Source organism: Oryzias latipes, chromosome 4 (genome assembly GCF_002234675.1).
Source record: "Oryzias latipes chromosome 4, ASM223467v1".
Taxonomy (NCBI): Eukaryota; Metazoa; Chordata; class Actinopteri; order Beloniformes; family Adrianichthyidae; genus Oryzias; species Oryzias latipes.
This window is the reverse complement of record NC_019862.2, coordinates 6,986,467-7,009,252: the sequence shown is the minus strand read 5'-3', so window position 1 is coordinate 7,009,252 and position 22,786 is coordinate 6,986,467. Positions and strand designations below refer to the sequence as shown.

The 22,786-nt window shown below is 41.3% G+C and overlaps 1 protein-coding gene and 1 long non-coding RNA gene across 2 annotated transcripts in view; one reads left to right on the top strand and one right to left on the bottom strand.

Annotated features, from left to right (window-relative positions):
- LOC101162275 (neurogenic locus notch homolog protein 2) overlaps positions 1-19,946 on the bottom strand; it is a 45,003-nt gene extending 25,057 nt beyond the window's left edge. Inside the window, exons 1-2 of the mRNA XM_023954090.1 lie at positions 19,610-19,946; positions 5,644-5,725 (exon numbers count right to left, since the gene is read on the bottom strand). Of these exons, the coding sequence (XP_023809858.1) occupies positions 5,644-5,725; positions 19,610-19,682 (155 nt within the window). The 5' untranslated portion in view covers positions 19,683-19,946. The remainder of the gene's footprint in view (positions 1-5,643; positions 5,726-19,609) is intronic.
- Positions 19,947-20,083: 137 nt separating this feature from the next.
- LOC111947348 lies at positions 20,084-22,188 on the top strand. The gene is made up of 2 exons (XR_002873163.1): positions 20,084-20,425; positions 21,702-22,188. It is a non-coding gene; the product is annotated as an uncharacterized LOC111947348 (long non-coding RNA).
- Positions 22,189-22,786: the final 598 nt, after the last annotated feature.

Below are 22,786 nucleotides of genomic sequence, written 5' to 3'. Positions count from 1 at the left end.
ATTGGGGAACCAAAGTGGTGGTGCTGGAGGTGGGGGGGGGGGGGGTATGTTTAGCACTGGTCAGGAAAACTACCTGCAGTTTGAGTCCCCATGCAGGACGCTGTCGCTCAGCCAAATCCACCAGATAAGAAGGTTGTTTTATCCATCCATCCATCCATTTTCTTAACCTGCTATATCCCTCACGGGGTCGCCGGTAGGGTTGTGCCGATGGACGATATCATCGTCCATCGTGATGGGTGACTGACATCCCGATGGAGAGACCACCATCGTGATGCCACGCCCCCGCCACGTTGCGCGTCGACACCATAAGCCGCGGTTACATGTACAAAATATCTTGATGGGATCAATGGTCGGATTGGAATCCAACCGTGTACATGGGCCCAGAAAAATGTTTTCAGAATATAAAAACGTTCACTAAGGTCACAATTTCGGTCGGAATAAATCATTCGCACATGCGCAGTATTCGCACATGCGCAGTTTGAAAACCGGAAGGGGATACAACTTCCGCCGAGCGGCTTTTTTTCCAAACTTTATTGGATGTAACAATTCAATACAAAACGATAACAGCACCGAGCGGCTATATATATTGACATGTCAGCTCGGTAAAATACGAGATGATCTTCTAAACGTGCTTTTAATAATGTTACGGTTATTATCAAACACCTGTTCGCTCATCATTTGAATTTTAATCCGTGTGGTCAGTGCTTTTTCTGTACGGAGCCAGGATTAGCAGTATGCTAACACGGGCTAACAACATTAGCTTTGGGTGGCGCTGCACGTAAACGTGTAAGAATAACATCAGCCTTTATTTAGTCGGGACACGACTGGAAACACAAATCCACGTGATTGTTTGAATGTTTTTTAAGGACTGAGCGACATTTCTGCTTTGATGCTCAAACCGCTGTGTGTCTGCTGACGATCCGAGCTGTGCTCAGACACATGTTTAGACCCGGTTCTGAGTTCGGTTGCTTGTACCCGTAGAGCTGCGGGACGGATCGCAGTCTTAAATCTCCCACACATACCGCTCATGTACCCCCCTCCCATCAAACACAAAGCTTTAAGTCCGCGCTCCGCCGGTCCACTTCACTTATTAAGTGCGGGAGCGACTACACTTCTTTTCTATCTTGCTTGTTACTTTTTCTGTTAAAGTCACTTCCCTCAGTTTATACTGGATCATCGCGGATTAGTCATTAGTTGGGAAATAAAATGAAAAAAGCAAAATAACGAATAGCAGTTATATAAGAACGAAAAATGTAAAAATACCCCCCCCCCCCCCCCCCCCCCGACGATGTCATCGTCCATCCCGATGGTTGACAGCAAACATCGTCAACGGCCAAATTAGGGGACATCGCCCAACCCTAGTCGCCGGGCAACCAGAGCCCGTCCAAGCTACTGTTGGGCAAAGGCGTGGTACATCCTGGACCGGTCACCAGTTTGTCGCAGGGCAAGCTTGTTCAAATCTTCACATTTTTAGAACAACAGAATTCATGTCTGCTCAGCTACATATGATGATGATCATCCAGTCTGTCATCTTCTGCAGAAATGCAATGAAACAACGTCCAAATGCAAGCACGCCAGAACGCCAAACTACATGCAACAAAGGGTAAACCTAAACATCTCGACATCAGGAGGCTCTGCAATGGAAGCTCCTAAAGAAGGAGAACCTACATACAACATGGATGACCAGAAGATCCACTTTTTCTGTGCGTTCATGAAGATAAACTGTGTTTTTTATATCAGACACTAACGGAGTACAGAGAAGTCCACCAGTTCTGAGCCTGAAACACCAATCACACCTTGACAAGCAAGCCATGGTCCCACACCAGCTGTGGGTGAAACCTATGGGCAAAGCTCTTCCAGGTGTGTTCACTTCCACAAAGGACAGAGGTAAAGCACACTTCAGTCTCTGTCCCTCATGAACCCACGCTGATGCGCTGACACAGATGTACGAACTCATGTGGACGTCCCTGATGCCTCCTGTCCTGCCAGCTGAGAGCAAAGCTCCTCTGTTTTAAGAAAAACCTCAGGAACAGATCCCAAATATCCGAGTATTCAGATACTTGTTTCAGCCCTAGATGTAAATGTGTCATGTTTAAATTTGGGATCAATATCTTAGTAAATCCCACAAACTTCAACTCAACTGTTCGTTTTACAGACAGATCAGATCTTTGCATCAATGTCTGCTCATATATTCCATGATTTTTTACATTCACCAACATATGTGACGTGGAACTGGGTATCTAGTAACAACAGACAAAAAGCTCCAACAGACCAGTAACATGGGCGGAAAACTGAGCGATGACCTAGTTTTTATCTCTTTAATGACTCAGGAAATGAAGCTTTTAAATAAAAACCCAAAGATCTGAATCCCTGAAGCAGCAGGAGGAGGAGGAGCCACGGATGGATAAGTGACAGCTTGATGAAGGAGGCGTAGTAAGAGGGAAATTGCATTCCTCTCCACACTTCTCCAGTCTCCCTCCCCCCTATTACTGCTCTCTCAACGTTAGGAAGAAGTTCTGCTCCAAGGTATTCCGCCTCAAATTACCTGAAAGGAGACATCCTCTTTTGTTTTGGGTCTCTTTCCTCTCCTCTGCCCCCCAGCTTAATTCTACCTGTCAGATCAAACAAGTTCACAAAAACACAAAAACTCCTTCTAGTTGTTTTTTACATCTAGAAAAAGAACTTTCAGGTAAATGTGGGGAAAGCAGAGGAGAAAGGAGGGCCTTAAGAGTGGAGAGGAGTTCATCACTGTGCACCGCAGCAGAGCAGAAGACAAAGACATGCTGTTCTGGAGGTTTGGACAATATAAAGTGTGCAGTCGCACTCTTGCTTTACCGCCCAGGAATGAAGCGAGTATCAGGAATCCTCTGACCCAAAAACAGGAGATGTGACTCCTAAAGGTCACGTTCTCAGCATTTGTTGGCTTCTTTTGACTGTAGATTTGCCCTGGAATCAGGTTGGTGTAGGAGTCTTAGGATCCATTACCACATAAAACAACGTCACAATGTCAACACGGTACAGACATTCTGTAATCATTGAGAAACTGCTATATTCACTGGAAAACATGAGCCAAAACATATCCCAACTTTTCCTCAAATTTGCTAAATAAAACTTAGTTTATATTTCATTAGGCATCTGCTACAGTCATCGTTCTGTCCAGTGAACCTTTTCCAACACTTTGCTCTCCAGCAGCACAGTGGAGAACTGATGAAAGATGCAGAGACACACAGAACATCTCATGGTTTTTTTTAACCTCTCCATAAATGCAATAAAAGGCCTGATGATATACCGTATTAAACATAGCTGCATTTCTTTTTGCACAAGCTCTTTGAATCTACGACTGATGAGGATCCCAGAGTACTGTAAATTTCAAGAGCGCACTCTGATGGAAGTCGCTGATCATTCAGGATATTTAGCCAACCTGTCTGATTTTGTGAATTGTAGTTTTTCTAAAAGGGTGGGTGGTATCTTTTAGAAGGTGGGATAACTAACTTTTCTGTTATTTATCAGGAATTATTGGGCATTGTGGGGGCATTATTGTACCAATACCATGGTCACTTACTTTTGTCCAGATGATGAAAAAAAAGTTCATTTCAAAGAAACAAAGTCCATCAGTAGTTTCCATAGATCATTTTTGATTGAAGAGATATCCACCATAAAGTAGAACTGTATAGTGGAATAACGTCTGTCCACCGATGTTCTGAGTTTCTGTTGTTCCGGTTACCAGCTGTTGTTTAGAGCAATACAATAGAACATTCAGGCTATGTGTCGAGGTGTCCATTATGTAAGGGCTAATGGCCGACGAAGTGTGCGTTATCTTTTTAACGCACGCCGTGGAACCCTGAACCGTCTGACTTCAGGCGGGGGACGGAAGCTTCCGCAAAGTGCGTTAAAAAGTGATAATGCACACTTTGAAGGCTATTAACCCGCCTATACCATGGTCACTTACAAAAGAAATACATATTAACCCGTTTTTAGTCCTTAATTATTGTTTGTTCCCCAAATTGGATCGCTTTTGTTTTACAAAAAGCGGACTATTTGTTACGTGGTGCAGCGCCTTGTCATGGTAACGTGACATGGGGCCGCACCACCGCTGCGGCCAAGATTCTGCGATATAAAGCGGTATATATATACATGCTGATGGTCCCGATGGGTTGAATAAAGCATCAGTTCAGAGAGAAAGTTCACCTTTTCCTGGTTGTTTTTGATGATGATGAAGCTAAAGGTTGTTTTAAAGAAGCCGTGATACAGAAGATTTTAGATAGGTGACCGGAACTTCTTTTTGGGCCGTGCAGTTATCACTGTGCGTTATCACTTTTTAATGCACACCCAGCAGCCAGTCAGAATCGAGTATTCACCCGGACCATGGTATAATACTTTTTAATGGACACCCTATTATCCAGACTACGGTATAAATCAACGTGAAAATTGGCCAGGATTACAGATTCGGTTGGCTACCATGTCAGCCACACAAACATGTTGCAAAGTGTCATTCACAAATCTCCACAGACTTACTCTAGTCCAACACCCTCACAACCAAAGACCTGCGGACTCACTGGTTAAGCAGCCTCTTCACACCTCGCCATGCAATGCGCCTGAGCAACCCCTCCCACTTTCTTTACACTCTGAAGGTAATTCCTATAAACCTGCTATGCAAGAAAGCTACCAGGCATTTCCTGACTCTTCAAACAACAGTCTGAGTTTATGCTGCAGCGCAGAGGCAAATAACACGATGAATCCCATTCAAGTCACAGAAAACGCATCAGCGGAGATGTTTCATAAAAGCTTCTCAGTAAAAAGTGAAGCTCCAGTTCCTCAAAGAATAATCTCTGTCTGCAGATTTAATTTCACAATTTAATATAATTCTGACATTTTATTGTTCTTACTATGACAATTTAGTCAAGTCTTTGGTCTTTTTCCACGTTGATCCTAAACGACAACAATTCAATTTACTACTCTTAAATATTTTCTCAATTAATTAAAACATGTTACTTTCCCTAAAACTCCAGCAAGAATGCAGAAAACAGAGATGTAAAAAGGCAGAGGGTTTCAGCACCTGCAGAGAAGTTTATTAAACTGTAAACCAGATAAAAGATGCTGGTTTATCTTTATCTGCACAGCCAAGTGCTACAATTCCAAAAACTCTGGGAACAGACGCATCACAGAATTCTCATCACTTTTGATGAAACACGATCAGGTTCAGGAACAAGTCATGGTGTGTTTTTGTTGGGAGGTTGGCTTGGGAGGGGCAAGACAATTAAAAAGACAGCTTAGACCTAATTACAAGCCTGGCTAAGCTGTCAGAAGCTGGAAGCTATTTCGTTCGTTTAAGTTATGCCACCGTCTCATTACGCCAGTAAAAATGGAAACACTTTTTTAACATTTTTCCAGGCGTTTGGATGATATAAACTTGACTTAAGAAACCCCTGGATACCGCTGTACTTCAGCTAATAATCTACAGAAGCATAGAAAGACTATAAAACGTTAGATGGTAAAGTGTGTGTGTTGGTGTTGTTCCCAGAAAACAGCCTTATTTCCAGGTTTGTGGCTCAAAATTGAGTCTGTGTGTGGTATGTTTGGTTTACAACCACATCTGCATCACAGTGCTGTTGCCGGGAACATGCGTGGTGCCGAAGAACTTACCTGCAATATTCGGTGCCATTATCAAAGGTCACACATGTGGCGTTGTTAATGCAGGGCGCCTTATTGTCCACACATTGCAGCCCTGCAAGAAAGCAAAGGGTGGGGTTTTAATGGCAACAATCAAGAGGAGTCAAACTATCAACCAACCAACAGACATGTGATCATGTCTTCATGAACTATCCTGAAAATTCACTTTTATGCAACGTTTGCATCTCTTTGTCATGTTTAGGCAATATCAAACCGCTAATGCTCTTACCTTTCAAAGTTACTAAACAGAAGAGCTCATTTGTTTGTGTTTACAAACACTAAAAATTTTAAAAAAGCATTTTCAATAGTTGCCATTTTAAATGTGACACATTGCAAACTTATGTTTTGTGTTTAAAGATGCATTTACGCCTTTTTAACAGTAAATGATGCTGTTCTTGCAGCCGCGGTCACCTTGAACTTGCGCTTCAATGTAAACCTACAGACCTGGAAGATCTAGCAAGCTAGCAAGCATGGTCTTCTTCCACAACCGAAGGAAATGCACCAAAAGAACCAGAACTTTAACTTTTTTCCAGCAAGCCGCCTATATAATTAGTAATCCAGATGGTAAGCCAGAGGCCCCAAGCCAGCAATGGGGGGGGGGGGGGGGGGGGGCACAAAAATGAGCCCCTGACAAATATAACAAAGCCCAACTATCTCCTCCTCAGTGATCCACACAGATGAAGACACATTAGTCATTGTTCCGTCAAGACTCAGGAGGTCTTCACGCGTTCCACATCAGCCCAACCCGCCAGACACACGTGTCAATGTATTTATCTGGTTTTCACTTAAATTGAATTATAAATGTCTAACAACTAAAAATATTTTAATAAGCCAAAGTAAGTCACATGAATGATTTCACCACCACTGAAACACAAAACTAAATGTATTTTTAAACATAAATATAAATAAAAAAAAACAGGAATATGATACCATAATACATTATCGTTAAATATTAATCGTATAATTGTCATTGTAACCATATAAAAAATGAAATGCTCACGCGGGTCAGATATCCTTCTATGCCAGGCTGTAGGTGAACCTTGAGTTTAAAAGAAATGTAATTATGCTGCAGAAAACCTTGAAAAATAAATACATGAAAGAACAATAAACAAAAAAATAAAAATAAAAATAGGGCTTTTAAGTAAAGTTTGCCTGGTTGGTCTTCAGCACTGACGATGCTTTGTGGCGCCATCTTAAACCATCTCCTTGGTTTCATCAACATTAGTCCTGCACATAAGAGCGGTTTTCCGGCCGATGTCAGTAACTCAGCACTACCGTTGGTTACAAAAGGATCAATTTCCTTTCCTTCTTGCCATTGTTGACGTCCAGCTACAAAACTACTACAATCTGAAGTCTGACTTCATTAATGATCATTGATGTTTCCAGGTATAAGTGTTTGGCAAAGGAGCTAAAGTACTGGATTATGGGATATGCAGTCAGTTTTTTATTGTTGCTTCATAATATCAGACCATTCATAACAAGAATAACACATTTATAAAAAAAAATGAAATGCTCCAGCGGGTCAGACATCCTTCTATGCCAGGCTGTAGGTTTTGAATTTGATGCTTTTGATCTAAGGAGGTGAGTGGTAAATGTCTCTGCTTAGCTCCAGTCAGGTCAGCTGACTTCGAAGAAACGCCAACAAAGTCTTCTTGAAACAGTGCATTACAGGAAGTGTGCTCAGCAGTAGCGTTACTTCCTGCACCAGCATTAATCACAGTGTCACCCAAGTTAGAGACTCCTACTCAGTGTTTAAAACACATCTTTTTCAGACAGATGTGCTGCTGAAGATTTTCATTTTATGCATTTGTCATGAAGTCTTTCAGCCTGATTAGAAACAGCAAACAGCAAATGATGCGTTAAGAGTGAAAGACTGTGGTCTTTTATAAATGGAGATGCTAAACATAACCACTGTGAAATTTATACACACTTCTATTTTTAGTCATAGAAGTGTTGTACTAACGTTTTTTTTAAACCCTCCTGAAGCACAAAAGGTAAAAGGAACTTCAGTCTGTTGGGATTTTCTGAAGCCTTTCTGCTGCAAAGCTGTTGTTTCAGGTTGAGTCTTTTGACTCCGATCATTACAGAAGGACAGAAAAAGGCATCTGCTTTAAACGGACTGGACAGACGGGTGTATTGTAATTCAGACTGTAACGGTCAATACTGCATTCTTTGTCTCTGGAAGTTCTCACAGTTTCCTATCAATGAAGCATACACAGGAACGTTTCCCACCAGCAAAAGCCTTGATAAGACTGCTCCACAAAGTCAACACTGACTGCAGTCAGATGGAGCATCCTTTTCCACAGACATGGAACTAACACAAACGCCACCAACATCTGAGGTTGATTCCCACCTAGGAATCGATGCTGGAGGCGTCTGTTTTTGAGCAGAAAGCTGAGATTTTTTTAAACCTCTCAATGACCTGAAAACACACCTAAATACTCCACTAACTACATTTATAAATTACATTTTAAAATGGTCATCAGTGCTGCTTTATTTCAATATTCATATGACATCTGTAACATGTTTCTTTCGTCTGTTTTTGCTTTGTTTTTCACCAGCACGTCCTTCAGACTCAGTGACAAAAACATGTAATGTTTCAATAAAACCAAACTGTCAGAACAGACAGGGGGCGCTGTGTTGGGGAAACAGGAGGATTATCTGGACTGTGTCTTAAGGAAGTAAAAGGTTAAATGTGGTTCTTCTGTCTACAACTTATCTCTGTCACCTACATGGTTTCACAGCTACACACGACTAAAAAAGCCACAAAGTCACCAGAACCTAACAGAAAGGTTGGATGTAAGAAGTCGAGACTAACCTTTTGCACAACTGGTATAAAATGTGTTGTAGAAATGCATTAAGCTCTTTCGACAGTTCAACCAAAATATATCAAAACTGGTCATAAATGCATTTTTGTCAGCCATCGCCTGCCTACTGCATTACATTATTGGCTTTAACGAGCAGGGAAACAGGTTAACCAACACTATTGGACACCACCAGAGGACATTTAAGGATTACACCCCCCAGCCCCCCAAAGATTCTATATTTACATATTAGTAAATCATCAGTGACAATGTAGATTATTTGGTTCGATCATCTGCCTCACAGCCTTGAAAGTCACATTAAAACAAACAGTTATGAATGATTTATTTCCTGTAAAAAAAAATCAAATACAGCATTTATGTCATAGTAAACTACATTTTTCTGAACTTAAAGTTCCACTTTAATCATCTTTTTAATCTATTTTCAAAGTGTTCCTGGTGGTTTTTCATAAGGATGATGCCATTTTTAGACAAAATCTAAAAATAAAAGCTATGTCGTTTTTTAGGACAGAGCCGCAGGAATTTATCAGAAATCACCTCTTTTTGTAATTCTACCCCGTCCTACTTTTTATTCATCCTCCAACTTCTTCGACCCTTTTTTCTCTCCTTTCTCTTGTGTTTTATTCCCTATCTTTAACATCCACCTCTTTTCGTCTCTTTCCTCTTTTCTGTCCGGTCCAACAAGAAATGTATAAGTTTAGCCTCAAATCCAAAAGGGGTTTATTCAAATGTACACCTTGTGTGTCAGAAGATTCATAAGCCCCTGTTGTAAAATCTGTTCAACACGGGAAGCCTTTGGCTCTGATCTGTTTGTTCATCTGTTGGACAGGACAAGTTAAAAAAAAACTTTTCCCTCTAATGTGAGTGGGACCAGAAACAACCCCGCCCCCAATTCCCCTCAACATATCTAAGAGCTCTGAACAGGGAGCTTGTGGCCCGCCTGGCGTATTTTCAATGCCACAAATACGATCTTTTCTAAACAGCATGTTTTTGTCTGCTCCTGATTTACAGTGACTTGAATAAAGAAATACTCATAAATGCAATTTTGAGCTTTATTTTCTTTATAAGTGTCCTGCATCATCAGAAAAATGCCACAAGAACGGGTTGACGACACCATTTTCATCGGAGTGGGACTTACCACTGTAGCTGTGTCAGGCAACAGCAGATAAAACCCTTTTTGAACTACTGTAGCCCTTTTACGCAATGAATGTCATTCCAACCGATTATGAAGTTTTCTCCACTTCAGATTCAGCTGATTCAGATTAATTGCATAAACACTTTAATACTGCTTTCCTCCGCTTTAGAATCTGCTGGAATTATGTTAATTGTACAAACGGTTGTAGAGTTACAGCAATTTCAAAGCACGCCGACACTAGAGCTAAAGCTTTGGTACTAAAGGGTTCAATTTGCTGGCTGTGTAGAGAGGATCAACACAACTGAGAAGTCAGTCTGCTGGTCTGTTTTTCATAAACAGATTTGATTCGTCTGGAATTAGGATTTTTATTCATGTAAAATGTCTGGTTGATGAGCAATATGAACCATAATTAGTATAAAGAAAAAGACTGGGTAAAAGAAATCTAAATCTTTTCTTTATCCCCTCTGGCCCCTCCACTCCATCCTACAAGCTCACATTGAAAACTTCACACCATTTCAGAACACCATCATCACCAAAGACTGCCATCACTGACTCATCCACTTAGTGTTCTCAGCACTGATGTCACTTTAAACTGCCACTTTGACCATGCCACTGTTCTTTAGCACTTATTCCTCTTACTATTACTGTCTTTTTATCTATTTTTTTAAGTAATTTATTTATTATTTTATATGCTGCTTGCACTGTGGGGTGAGAGAAAAGCAATTTCATCTGTGCTGTATGTCTTATGGATGCAGCATATTTGACAATAAAGCTGACTTTGAATTTGACTAAACTATTCCATCAAATCTAAGAATCCATTTTCCTTAAAACTCATTTTTAGAATGTTTCTGGCAAACGACTGTTTTCATTATTTAAATTATAATTTTATCAATAAAGTTTCCACATTCCTTTAACTTAGACCACTCGTTATGTGAAAATGGTTTTTCATAACTAATAACATTGGCTTTAATTGTAGATCTAAAAAGAAAAAACAAGAGCGCATTGATAAATCAAACTGCAAAGTCATAAATCAAAATCAAATCCTTTGTCAGTTGTATCCAATTCTGTCCACTCAATTAGCTTCTTCTTGCAGAGAATCTTAAATAAATGCGGTCAGTTAAGTCTTCAGTATATAATGGCCCAACAGAAGACCTTCCAACAGAATGGGAGGGACGGAAACAATAATGCGTGCTCGCAGCTGTAGGCTATGGGTCTTTGTGAAGGAGGGTAAAAGTTCATCAAAAGATTTTGCCAGTAAATCAGTTGCTGTTCAGATTAAAAAATCTCTTCGCTTTGAAATGGCAGTAAGAAAACAGACATCACACCCGACACACAGACAAAAAGAAGATTTGTCACCTCCTTCACAACTTTATCAATCAGCTTCACCGTCACTGACGAGGTGATAAGATGTAAACCAACATCAAGATCCGGCAGGAACACAGCCGCGAAGATGGAGAACAAAGACGGCACGTGAACTGGAGTTTCTGACTCCTGGCACACTTCCACTAAAAAGAGGCCAGGAAGTTGTTCGCACTGAGTGAGGAAGCCACCCCATTTCCTGGAGCTGCTCTACAAGCCTCTATAAGCAGTGGGCTGAACAGTGGTCATGGCAACATGCAATAAAATACCCTGAGCTCAGCATGGAGGGAGAAATGAAACTCCCTCTAAACACGTTACCCTGAAGGGAGCTTCACTGGCCCACACAGGCAGAGGAGACACGAAGCACCAAGCAGTTCAAGGATTAAGTCTTTCAAGACCCCTTTAGTGTCTGATTAGAGCACAAAGAAATAAAAAAATACAAAAACCTGTGGATTAAAAGTACAAACATGGTCTTTTAGTTTGAAAAATTTACCTTAAAATGTGTCTCAGCGTTTGTCGTAAATATCCAGTAGACTGTCCAATTCCTGAAATTGATTTCTGAGTGTCTTTTACCTAAAGAAATCCTAAACCCAAACTCTGACACTAGTCTGAAAAGACTAGACACAGTCAGGGAAACATTCTGGAATTTCCCCTTTTTACCGCTCAAATGCGTTGTGTGATTCTTACGGAGGAATTTCAACAGAGAACATTTAGGTCCAACAAGATTCACAATATACAACTGCTCTGCTGCCAACAACTGAGGCTGTGTGTTTGTGTCCATGTGTGTGTCTGCACGGGTGATTGTGTGGGTGTGTCCCTGTGTGTGTCTACATCTGTATGTGTCACGTGTGTGTGTGTTTTTTTTTGTGTGTCTACATGTGTGTGTCCATGTGTGTGTCTGGGTCTGTCGGGCTGGGAGGGGTCAAGTGTGTGTTCTTGTGTGTGTCGGGGTATGTGTGTTAATGATGGGGGGTGGGAGAGGCAGGTGTGTATTTTTGTGTGTTCATGAGTGTGTCGGGGTGTGTGTGATGAGATGGTGGAGGGGAAAGTGTATGTATTTCTGTGTGTTCATGTGTGTGTTTCCGGATGTGTGTGTGATGGGGGCGCGGGTGAGTGTATTTTTGTGTGTTCAGGTGTATGTCAGAGTGTGTGTGTGTGTAACGGGGAGTGGGAGAGGCAGGTGTATGTATTTTTGTGTGTTCGTGTGTGTCAGGGTATGTGTGTGTGATGGGGGGGGGGCAGTTGAGTGTATTTTTGTGTGTCTGTGTGTGTGTTGGGGTATGTGTTTGTGTGATGTGGGTGGGGGCAGGTGAGTGGTGTATTTTTGTGTGTGTGTGTGTGTGTGTGTTTGTGTGTGTGTGATGGGGTTGGGGGGGTAGGTCAGTGTATGTTTGTGTGTTCGTGTGCGTGTCGGGGTATGTGTGTGTGTGATGGGGGGCAAGTGAGTGTATTTGTGTGTGTTCGTGTGTGTGTGTCGGGGTATGTGTGTGTGTGTGACGGGGGGGAGGTAACTGTATTTGTGTGTGCAGGGGTATGTGTGTGTGTGATGGGGGGCAGGTAAGTGTATTTGTGTGTTCCTGTGTGTGTCGGGGTATGTGTGTGTGTGATGGGGGGGGGGCAGGTAAGTGTATTTGTGTGTTCCTGTGTGTGTCGGGGTATGTGTGTGTTTGATGGGGGGGCAGGTAAGTGTATTTGTGTGTTCCTGTGTGTGTGTCGGGGTATGTGTGTGTTTGATGGGGGGGCAGGTAAGTGTATTTGTGTGTTCGTGTGTGTGTCCGGGAATGTGTGTGTTTGATGGGGAGGCAGGTAAGTGTATTTGTGTGTTTGTGTACATGTTGGGTATGTGTGTGTGTGATGGGGGGGCAGGTGAGTGCAATGGGGGAAGAAGGAGACCAAAACATGAAAAGTTCTCCAGACTTGATAAATTCAGGGAATTCCCCGTCTCTTCTACATCAATAAATGTTTCCTTCTTTCTGATCTTTAGACAAAAAGAAAAGTGTTGTCGTTGGAAAATTGTTTGATTTTGGTAAAAATGGTGACAAATGGTTTTTGTCTTTGGTTTAAACTGTTTAGCTGACTCTATTTATTCTTTAGAACTTTAGGTTATAAACCTAACCCTACCCCAGGATAGACTTATAACAATTTGAAATAACAGTTTCAAATAAATTCACTTTTTGTGAGTTATACTATTTCCATAAGCATTTTTCACAAAAGATCCTTTTAAATTCTTGCCTTTTATCCTTTAGACATTGCTTACTTTTGTTTACAGATAAATTACTTAAGATATTAGGCTTAAATGACTTTTAAAAGGTGGAATTGATTGTCTGTATTCTCTTTTAAGGATTTTGCAGAAGAGAACAATTGTTATATTATTAATCCTTGGTGTCTGTGAGTGTAGGAACTTCAAGTCTGTTGTGTTAAATTCAGCTGTTTTCTTTATTGTATTGTCTGGTCTTATCTATTTTAGACACAAACTCCAGAGAGTTTGTGATTTCTGATGCTAAAGTGACCCTAACATATATAAACACACAAGTTTTAAGCTGTAAAAAGTAAGTACAGAAACAAAACAAATGTAATATTATTTTTAAATACTGTATAAAAAAAGACATAGAATTGAATTAAAATGACATAAAAGTATATTTTAAAATGGCTGGTTTTAATTATTAAAATGGTAACTAAAAGAATTCCTGCATAATCTAATGTGTGCATAATCGACGGACCTCTGCATAGCAGCGGCTGAAGCAGCTGAAGTGACGGATCTCTGGCTCTGTCCGAATTCCTTATAAAACTATACAGTGAGGGACTATAATGCCCCGAATTCTAAAAGCAATTCGGACACCATGCTCACTACTTTTTTTTTTTAACGGCGGATATGACATCATCGATTTCACAAAGTTAAAATCTCATTGATATGAGCATTTTGCGACAATTATTTATGAATCCACTGTCTTTTGAAGATGAAAACGTTGATGTTGTATTATAGAAATACATAGAAAGACTTTATCTTGGCAAAAATTGATCCAACGCAATGCATTGTGGTCTACATTCGCCGAGCTAGTGAGCATCGATGCGCAATGGTTTTTCGCAGAGAATTCTGGGAAATTTCTTGGGCACTCGATTTTTGGAATTGTAGATTCGGACAGCACTACGAAATGGCGAACGCACTACATAGTGCACTATGTAGTGAGTAGTGAAGGAATTCGGACACCTCTGTCTTTTTACTACGTCAAACAGTAAGTAAAAATCCCTGAGCACAGACACTGATGGACCACTTGAGAGTTGAAGAGTTTGGGTTTCGTTCATTGACTGTATATAGAGGACTGGATTGGGTGACTCCGCCCCCCTAGTGTTCCTAACAGGAAGTACCCGCCGCAGGCTCCAAGAAGCCAAAATTCAATAGAGAACCCACTTTGTGTGCAACTTTATTAATAGTGGCTTTGTAACACGACAGAGGGCTGCATCTTTACTGTCAATAACCAGAATCCAAAACATGGTTATGTTTTTAAGTTGTTTTAGTTAGGATTTCATGTAAAAATGAATCAACTCGAGGCAGAAATAGGAATAAAGTGCATTTTTTGTCAACAATCCCCCCTGCTTGTTTTCTCAGCAGGTTTTCATTTGATTTTATAGTTCGATGACATTAAAGACGTCTTCATACATTAATAAATTACTTTTGTGCAATGTCATTTTCTTGAAAAAGTTAAGGAAAGAATTTTCCTTAACTTAAATTGGTTCAGATTTCAGGCGATTGACTGAAACCCCTCTTCTCATGTCGCCATTTTTCAGCAAAAAAACACAAACAACTCATTTGTGATTGAAAATCAAACATTTCATAGACGGCGGGAAAACGCCAAAGCAGAGAGCAAAGATTGATTAGACATCATCACAGGAAGATCAAAGATCATTTGTTTTTATCTGATGTTTTCATTATGTTGTGACTTCCTCTCTGCATTTAACATAATATCATTTTTTTAAATAACACTTATAGTTTATCTTTGTAAAATAATGGAATAATTTGCTTGGTAGATTTTTTTTTCTACCAACTTGTTTGGTGAGTCAGAAATCAGACTTTGGTCTCTGGGGTTGTAACTTCAAACTTGGAGCATCAAACCAAACGCAGAAAAATCCTTTTCAAGCCTGTTGTTACCAAAAATGCTCTGTCGAGTCCGTTCTAGTATTTGTCTTTATAAGATGCTCAAGCTAGCAGTAGCTCACAAAACATCGGCTGCATTAATTGTGTTAGAGACAATTTCCAAAGGAGATGTTAAAATAAAATAGTTTTTGTTAACTATATTCCATCATTTATAATTTTCATTACAGAAAGTAAAAGCAGAAAGAAAAAAAAATTGAAGATTTGATTTCTTTGGCTCTACTGTGAAGGATTCTTGGATTAAAACCAGGACTGAATCCAACAAACTTTCATCCAATCCAGTTTGTTTGCAGCAACTTTAGGACATAAACAGGTTTATCTTAGTTCATGAAGGAAAAATTTATCCTTTTCCTTAAATAAAAAGTTCTATTTGTTCTATTTGCATGTGAAGTTTTTCAAAGCCAGTCATAACATCAAAGCTGAAGATTCAGATTACACAGGATTGTGTAAATGTGCTAAAGCATGAATGTGTCTGCTTCACTGAAGCTGCACAAAGACGAAAGGAAAAAATTAAAGCTCTTCAAAAATGTTTTCTGTTGTATAAACAGAAAACATTTAGTGTTTCTGTGAAAAATATGAACAAAACCAACTGATGGTGTGGATGTTTCCCATTTAACTGCAGAGCATCATCTACCATCAGAAAGGTCAGAAAGGTCACGTTAACTCCGTGGACCAAGGGAGAGAGAGAGGTGGAGGTTAGGGAATGATGCTGCAATGTTTGTAGGTAAAAAAACAAAATCTCTGTCCAAAGCAGATTACTGCCCACTAGACCCCAGCATAAGTATATAAACAAGGGTGGCACAATTGCTGAAGTTTGTGTAGCAGCATTTCTACCCACAAACACAAATAGATACGCAAACGCATGCTGGCAGTCTGCAGCCCTCCACATGCCCGAGCAGGAGGACCGCCCCACGTCGTGTGCCGCAAACAAAAGGACCTCTGCTTCACCAAGAATGAGAGCACTGTGGGCCCAACTTCACCGCCCCACACACAAAAACTTTAGCAGGGACGACTTGTGCTAATGTGGGTCTCCTGTCACACTGCTCCAACATTTTTGACACCTTAGAAGACCGACCTTCAGGCTGAAAACTTCAAGATTGCTCAGTAGAAATGGGGGGTTTAGAAGAACTTATGCTGCTGCCAACATTTGGACTGATGTTGCTTCATCCCTGTCCTTCCAGAAATCTCTGCCAGAAGACTCTGTCTGAGGTTGTGTCTGAATTCCATCACTGCTCAATGCAATATACATTCATTTCCCAGAAGTCTCAGCAAAAAGCAGTGAGCATTGTTGCTCACTAAATTGTCAAATAATGACCACAATTGACCATAAATCATGAATCATGTGAAAAAAAAATGTATTTACATTTACCGGTAATTTTTAGAAATTATCCACAATTTCATCATCAGAACACGGTGGATTCATAAACAGGCTGTGCAACACATTCATATTTATCAGGTTTTTACTTCGTAAAATAGATGGCGTCATATTTGCCATTAAAAAATAAAAGTACTGAGCATGTGTCCGAACTATGTTAAAATCCAGGTTACTGGGTAGTTCAGCACGAAATATTCTTTTTGGGTTATATAATTCAGAAACCAAAAACCTGTGTGGTTTTCTAGGATATCATTTCTGTATCATTAGAAATTCTCCTCTGAGTTGTGGGCAGGACCAATGGCACTGAGTGAGCCTGCCTTCATTTCCCATCATCCCTTTGTGTACATGCTCTCCCACTCGCTTACAGCCCCTCACAATCCCAACTTAACATTAGGGGTGCAAACACAATCAGAGCTATCCAGCCGTACAGTTTGGATCCAGACTCCAGCTCAGACGAGGAAAACGAAGACGTTCATGGATCTATTTGTCTACAAGTGGACACATCAGAATGGGGCGGAGCTGGGCTTGTGGCCTTGTAGTTTGTTTGTAACAACTGCAATCTTTTTCAAATGGCATATGTTCTTGATTCCCAACGATTCGATTAAAGAAACGCAGTCTTGAACTTAATTTTCTTTATATATGTTCTCCATCATGAGAAAAAATACAACAAAAACAAGTTAAAAAGAGGATTTTCATTGGAGTGGGTCTTTAATGTTGTGGTCTGTGAGTGTAGCATATGATGTTCCCCCTAATATCTATGCATTACACTGTAAAAATGGGTAAAAAGCAGAGATGAAGAAAAAAACTAAAAAATTACATCAAGAACTTTAAACATGACAAAAAAATCAAATGAAGGAACATTTTTTGACACCAAACAAACATTTAAGTTTTGCTGGGGGTTCTGGGTCAGACACGGCCTGCTGATAAAGGCATCCATGGAAGTGAGACACCAGACTATGTGTTGATCCATCATTGTGGGTCAAAGGTTATGACAAAAAAAAGCTAAGCTAGAAAAACCAACAACCTTGTGTTTTATCAAGAGGTCTGCATATGTAAAAGTGTGTGTGTTTGTGTGCATGTGTGTGCATGAGACACAGCGCGACAACAGAGAGGGAGTGAGGAATGTCAAACACCAGCAGCATTCCTGTGTTTCACCTTGCAGCGCCTGTGGTGCGTTGCATTGTTTTTTGGTCTTTTGTGTAACTGCGGTTAGCGTATGTTACCAACTGCCCCCTAAAGAAAATGCAGGAATGGAGAGGTGGGCAGTGTTTGAGGTAAGACAACAGGAAATACATTTAATGTTGTTGGTTCCCTGACAGAATCAAATCTAACCACAGAGAGAGTGGATGTCCTAAGAAAATGTCGTCTTTAAAGATCCACACTGCTGAAAATGGCGTTTATGGTGCTTTTAATGTGTTTTTTTTGAGGAATTTTTCTGATGATGGAGGACAAATTAAGTTTAAAATGTATTCAAATCAGAAGCAGACGAATAAATGCGGTTTATAAAGATCATATTTGTGATGTAAAAATTGAATGGGCGGGGCCACAAGCTCCCTGCTCCGCCCCATTCTGATGCATCCACCTGCAGACAAATAGGTCCATGAACGTCTTTGTTTTCCTCGTCTGAGCTGGAATCTGGATCTAAACTGTACGTCTGGATAGCTACGATATTGCTGCCATTTTTGGGGGGCTGTAAGGTAGAGGGGGAGCGTGTAAATACAAGGTTTTCAGCAATAGAAAGGGGAAGAGCAAAGGGGTTGCTCTGTGCCAGCGGTCCCGCCCACAACTCAGATATGAATTTTTAATGATATTCTGCAGCTCTGCGGAATCTATGTCTTAGAAAACGACTCAGGCTTTTAAATTTTGGCTAAAAACGGCATCATCATGATGAAAAGACCACTGGGAACTCTTTGAAAATAGATCAAAAGATGACCGGAGTAGAACGATACAACATGTTTTTGTCACATAAGTCACAAACCATTTTTAGTGTCCAACGGATTAAAATCAGAACAGCAGTCCCAAACGCCCAACCTTAAAGGATGCTGAGATCAAAACCTTGATGAATCTCACCACTACTAACGAAAATGAGAGCTTTCTGATTAGTGGGATCCAATTCACATCCTGCAGCATTTTTTAGTTCGGCTTTAAGGAGGGGGCTCCTCATCTGTGATGTCATGTCCCAAGCCTAACATTGTTTAAGAGAAACAAGAAATCGTAGGTTAAACGTGAAGTTGTACCTGCTAACTATCAAATGGTTGATGTATAGTTTGAGTTAAAAACACAAAAGAGCAGCATTTGTTGTTTTGTTGAACAACAACACAACACTGTGCAAATGCATCCATGTTGGTTTGAGCTAAGAGCCACTTCCCATCTGGTGTCACGTGGACTGAAACCCATTTTTCTATCAGATTCATTCACAGGTGTTGACATTATACATTAATAAAGTGTGGAAAGTGTGTTGTTGAGTGCGCGCGTGCCTTCACATCTATGAAGATCCAGACTCCAACGAGTTCATTTCTACCAGAAAAAATTCTGAATAACTTCATATTTAGGCTTCAGTGTTAGTTTGCACACGCACGGCACGCATCCATGCGGGCAATAGCTAACCTCTGCCCGCACAGCTGTATCTGTTCAAACTCCTCATCCTTCACGTCGCGCAGAAATCATTTGACGTGCTACCACAAGGCGGAGGAGAGCCGCCATCACGCAGCAGTCACGCGTCCTCGCGGCCAAACCGGCTTCTCCCGCTCGGGTTCAGCATCTGGGCAGCTGTTGCTCAGCTGAGCCGCGGGCCGAGGCATCTTCAGGGCACGAGCCTCGAGTTCCCTCGGGGGGGCCAAATGCGTCCAACCCCTCAAACTTAGACCTAAATCAGATCAACGTGCACATCTCACCTGGCGCGCGCTCAAACTTTACTGGGAAATTAGAATTTTGTTCCGATGAATGTGCCGCCTCTCCCTAAGCGCTGGTTCTCCTCACGAGCCATTTCCCCCCCCCAAAAAAAATCAGAGAAGATGCTAGGTCTGCCCTCAACAACACGGCGTGATCGTGACAAGTCGGGGTTTTTTTTCCCCACAGAGAGAGAGCTGTGGACTTACCTAGGCACAGCGGGACGAAGCAGAGAGCACAGAGAAGAGATGTTCCCACGGAGAAACCGGGTTTCTGCTCCATGATGTTTCAGTAAAAATCCACATACGGCCGCGCGCCCTCCGTCCAGCCGTCTCCTCGAACGGGAACTTCTCAAAAAGTTGGTCGGAGTTTCTTCACTCAAAAGTGAAATATTTGGAGAGAGAAAAAAACGCCCCCGGTGCTGGATTAAAACATCTCGACTCTTTTCTACATCCGTCCCGCGAGCTGTTATGTCGAAGTAGATTAGAAACGACGAAAAAATAAAAGTAAAGTTAGCTCTGATCACGCACGGGGCCAAAAAAAGCGACTCGCACTTCTTCACGCGCCCCAGTCACTGAAGTCACAGCGAGAAGCCAAACACATATCCTTCCGCCCAGACTGGAGTCAGTCGATGACCAAAAAGACGCTCTACAAACGTAACCAAAAAAGAAAACTTGAATATGAGATATTTAAAACGACAATCTTAACTAAGTAACACAAAAAGGAGTTTTAGTTGTTTACAAATCAATTTTCAAAGTTTTCTTTTCTTGTGGATGTGTATGTGTGTGTGTTTACGTGTGTCGTCGTGGCGGAGGAATTTTTTCTTCATTTTTACTTCTCGCAAAGCGTGATATGAGTCAAATTAACCCGTTCAACGATTCCAGTTTCCTCTCACATTTTCTCCAGTTTTCACGATTAGTATTTTAAAAATGGGGTGAAAGTTGTAAGCTGTTTTTCCAAAAACAACCTCTGCCCGTGTGTGTTGCCGTTTTTCAGGTTAACCGTGATGCTGCAGCGGTTATCAGGTAAATTTGGGGTTGAGAAAACGGGCTGTGGTTGCATAAAAATAGTCCCTCTGCACCGATGCTTAAATCACGATCTGGTGAAGTTGACTTTTATTTTTACCTGCATGTTCAGGCAAACAAAAACACAATATTAATATATTTTCTTCAGACATGTAAGTTATTCTGAAAGGTATACATATGTGGTATCTTGTGTCTGCGTGTGTTCTTACTGTTTCAATGAAAAAGAGGCCTCATCCTTTACCAGGAATACCTTTTATTTCTTAGCTTTTTTACATACAGACTTTGCAACAGAAATTGCAAAGAAAATTGCAACAGAAAAAGCTCATTTTAAACCCAAGCTAAAGCGTCTCCTCATGTAAATGATCTAAACTGCTTTTGTTTTCCCGTTTAAGTTAAACTTGCTTATTTCTGGAAGTTCCTCCATTGTTTTTGTCTAAAGGTTCAAACAGGCCCATGCATCCTAGGATCACAGTAAAACACAGACTCCTTAAACCTAATCAGGGTGAATAATCCAGGTGTAAATCACAGGCTCATCCCAACAACAAACCCACGTCTCAGCCAGTGATTTGTTTGTCTTTACACCCCATTAGAAAAACATTGCCGAGCCTCTTGCTGCTGCGAGCGGCCCTTTGTCCTCTATTCAACCCCTCTGAAAGGTCTGGAACCAGGGGACAGCAAATTGATCTCCTCAGGGGTCCGGTCACACAAAGCTTTTGTTGCTGTGGCACATGCTCAACTCTTTTTTTTTTTCCTTGGCTTTCAGGGTGCTGGCATGACAGCTATATGCTGCTCAGGCGTTTGATGCATTTCCTCACATGTCAAATGCTTTTGTCTTCATGCAAACATGAATCTTTTATTGAGGTGAGGGCGGGACAGAGTCCTAAAAGTCAGGAGTAATGAGAGTTGCATGTGTTCAGGGGAGCACGTTGTCTGCGGTGCTGTTTTCTTAATGAACTCACTCCAGATGTGGGTTTCTAAACTATGGGCTGAGGGAGGGTGTGGTGCTGCAGCACAACTATAGAAACTTCTGATGAGTTCCTCTTTTCTGCTGCTGTGCAGCTTCAACACTGACTACAAGAAACATTTGTTTTGTTTCAAACTTTTCAGGCGACCAAAGATTAAAACTAAGTGAAATGCAGTTAATAAATAAACGCAATTTAATAATCTGGGAAAGACGTGCTGGAAATAAAACCTAAAAATGAATGCACCTAAAGAGAAAATAAAGTGAGCTTTATTGCAGCCCCTCTGAGTTTGGTTTTGTTTTTTTCTCCTGCAGGTATGCCGCAGAGTTGTAATAAAAGCCGTCCTGGATCAGAGCCACGATCCGCTGCCATGCCAGTCAGAGAGCAGCCTTCATGGACGATGGAGCCCCTCGCTCTGACATGGAGCTCATCCGTCAGACTCCAGCTGTCAGCCGTAGATTTACACAGCAGACCACGCTGTTCACAGGCCAGATAGCAATGACCCATCAGACCAGGGAGGGTGTGTGTTCTTGTGCACTCTCCTTAACCATAAACATGCCATCTTCCCACAGTGTGAAACCCATGGGAAAGCAAGCCCTCCCCTGTTATTCAGGCACAACCTCTGACTTTGGATTTATCTGTGTTGATGCTTTGCTACAATTTGAAGCAGGAGCAAAAGATGCATTTCTTTGCTGGGGCTTCTTATTTACTATCATCAGCAGTTGTGTGGAGCTGCTTTTATGTTATTTTCAGACACTCTGTTCCAATTATTCCCTGATTACATTAAAGTATTTTCCCACACTTTCAATTCTGGAGCAGTTATCACTGTTAGAACGCTGCTGGATTTCTTTGTGCCTCTTCTGTTTGAGTCAACCGACAGACAAGAAGCAAAAAAAGGGGGGGGGGGTCTCCTAGTGTCCACTCATTTACATCATACAGTCAATGTGTTCCCTCCTCTTTTACCTAGACCACGGGTCTCCAACCTGCAGTTTACCCTCCCCTGTGGCTCCCTGGTTAGGATAAATAAGTAGACAATCATTCGAAGAAGAAAGGGTTACTCATATAGTAATAATTACATTTTAGTCATGTTTATAAATTTATGACTGAGGTGCTCCCATGACAGTCAACTAAAGCCTTAGTCCCAGGTGTACTTGTGGAGGGATAGGGGCTGTCTGCGGGTGAAAAATGGTCAAACCTGTGCAGGGCACCTGCATGCCCCGCCCAAAATATCAAGGTGGTAGACCGCTCAGTGAACCCATAGACAGAAAATGTTTTTTCTACGTTCATACTGCAGGCGACAGGTAGTGAACACTCATACAACACGTAAGGGAGAGGTAGGTGAGACGCAGGCGTGTTGTGAAGATTTTAAATATTTTCAACCCCTCAAATCCTGCGGACT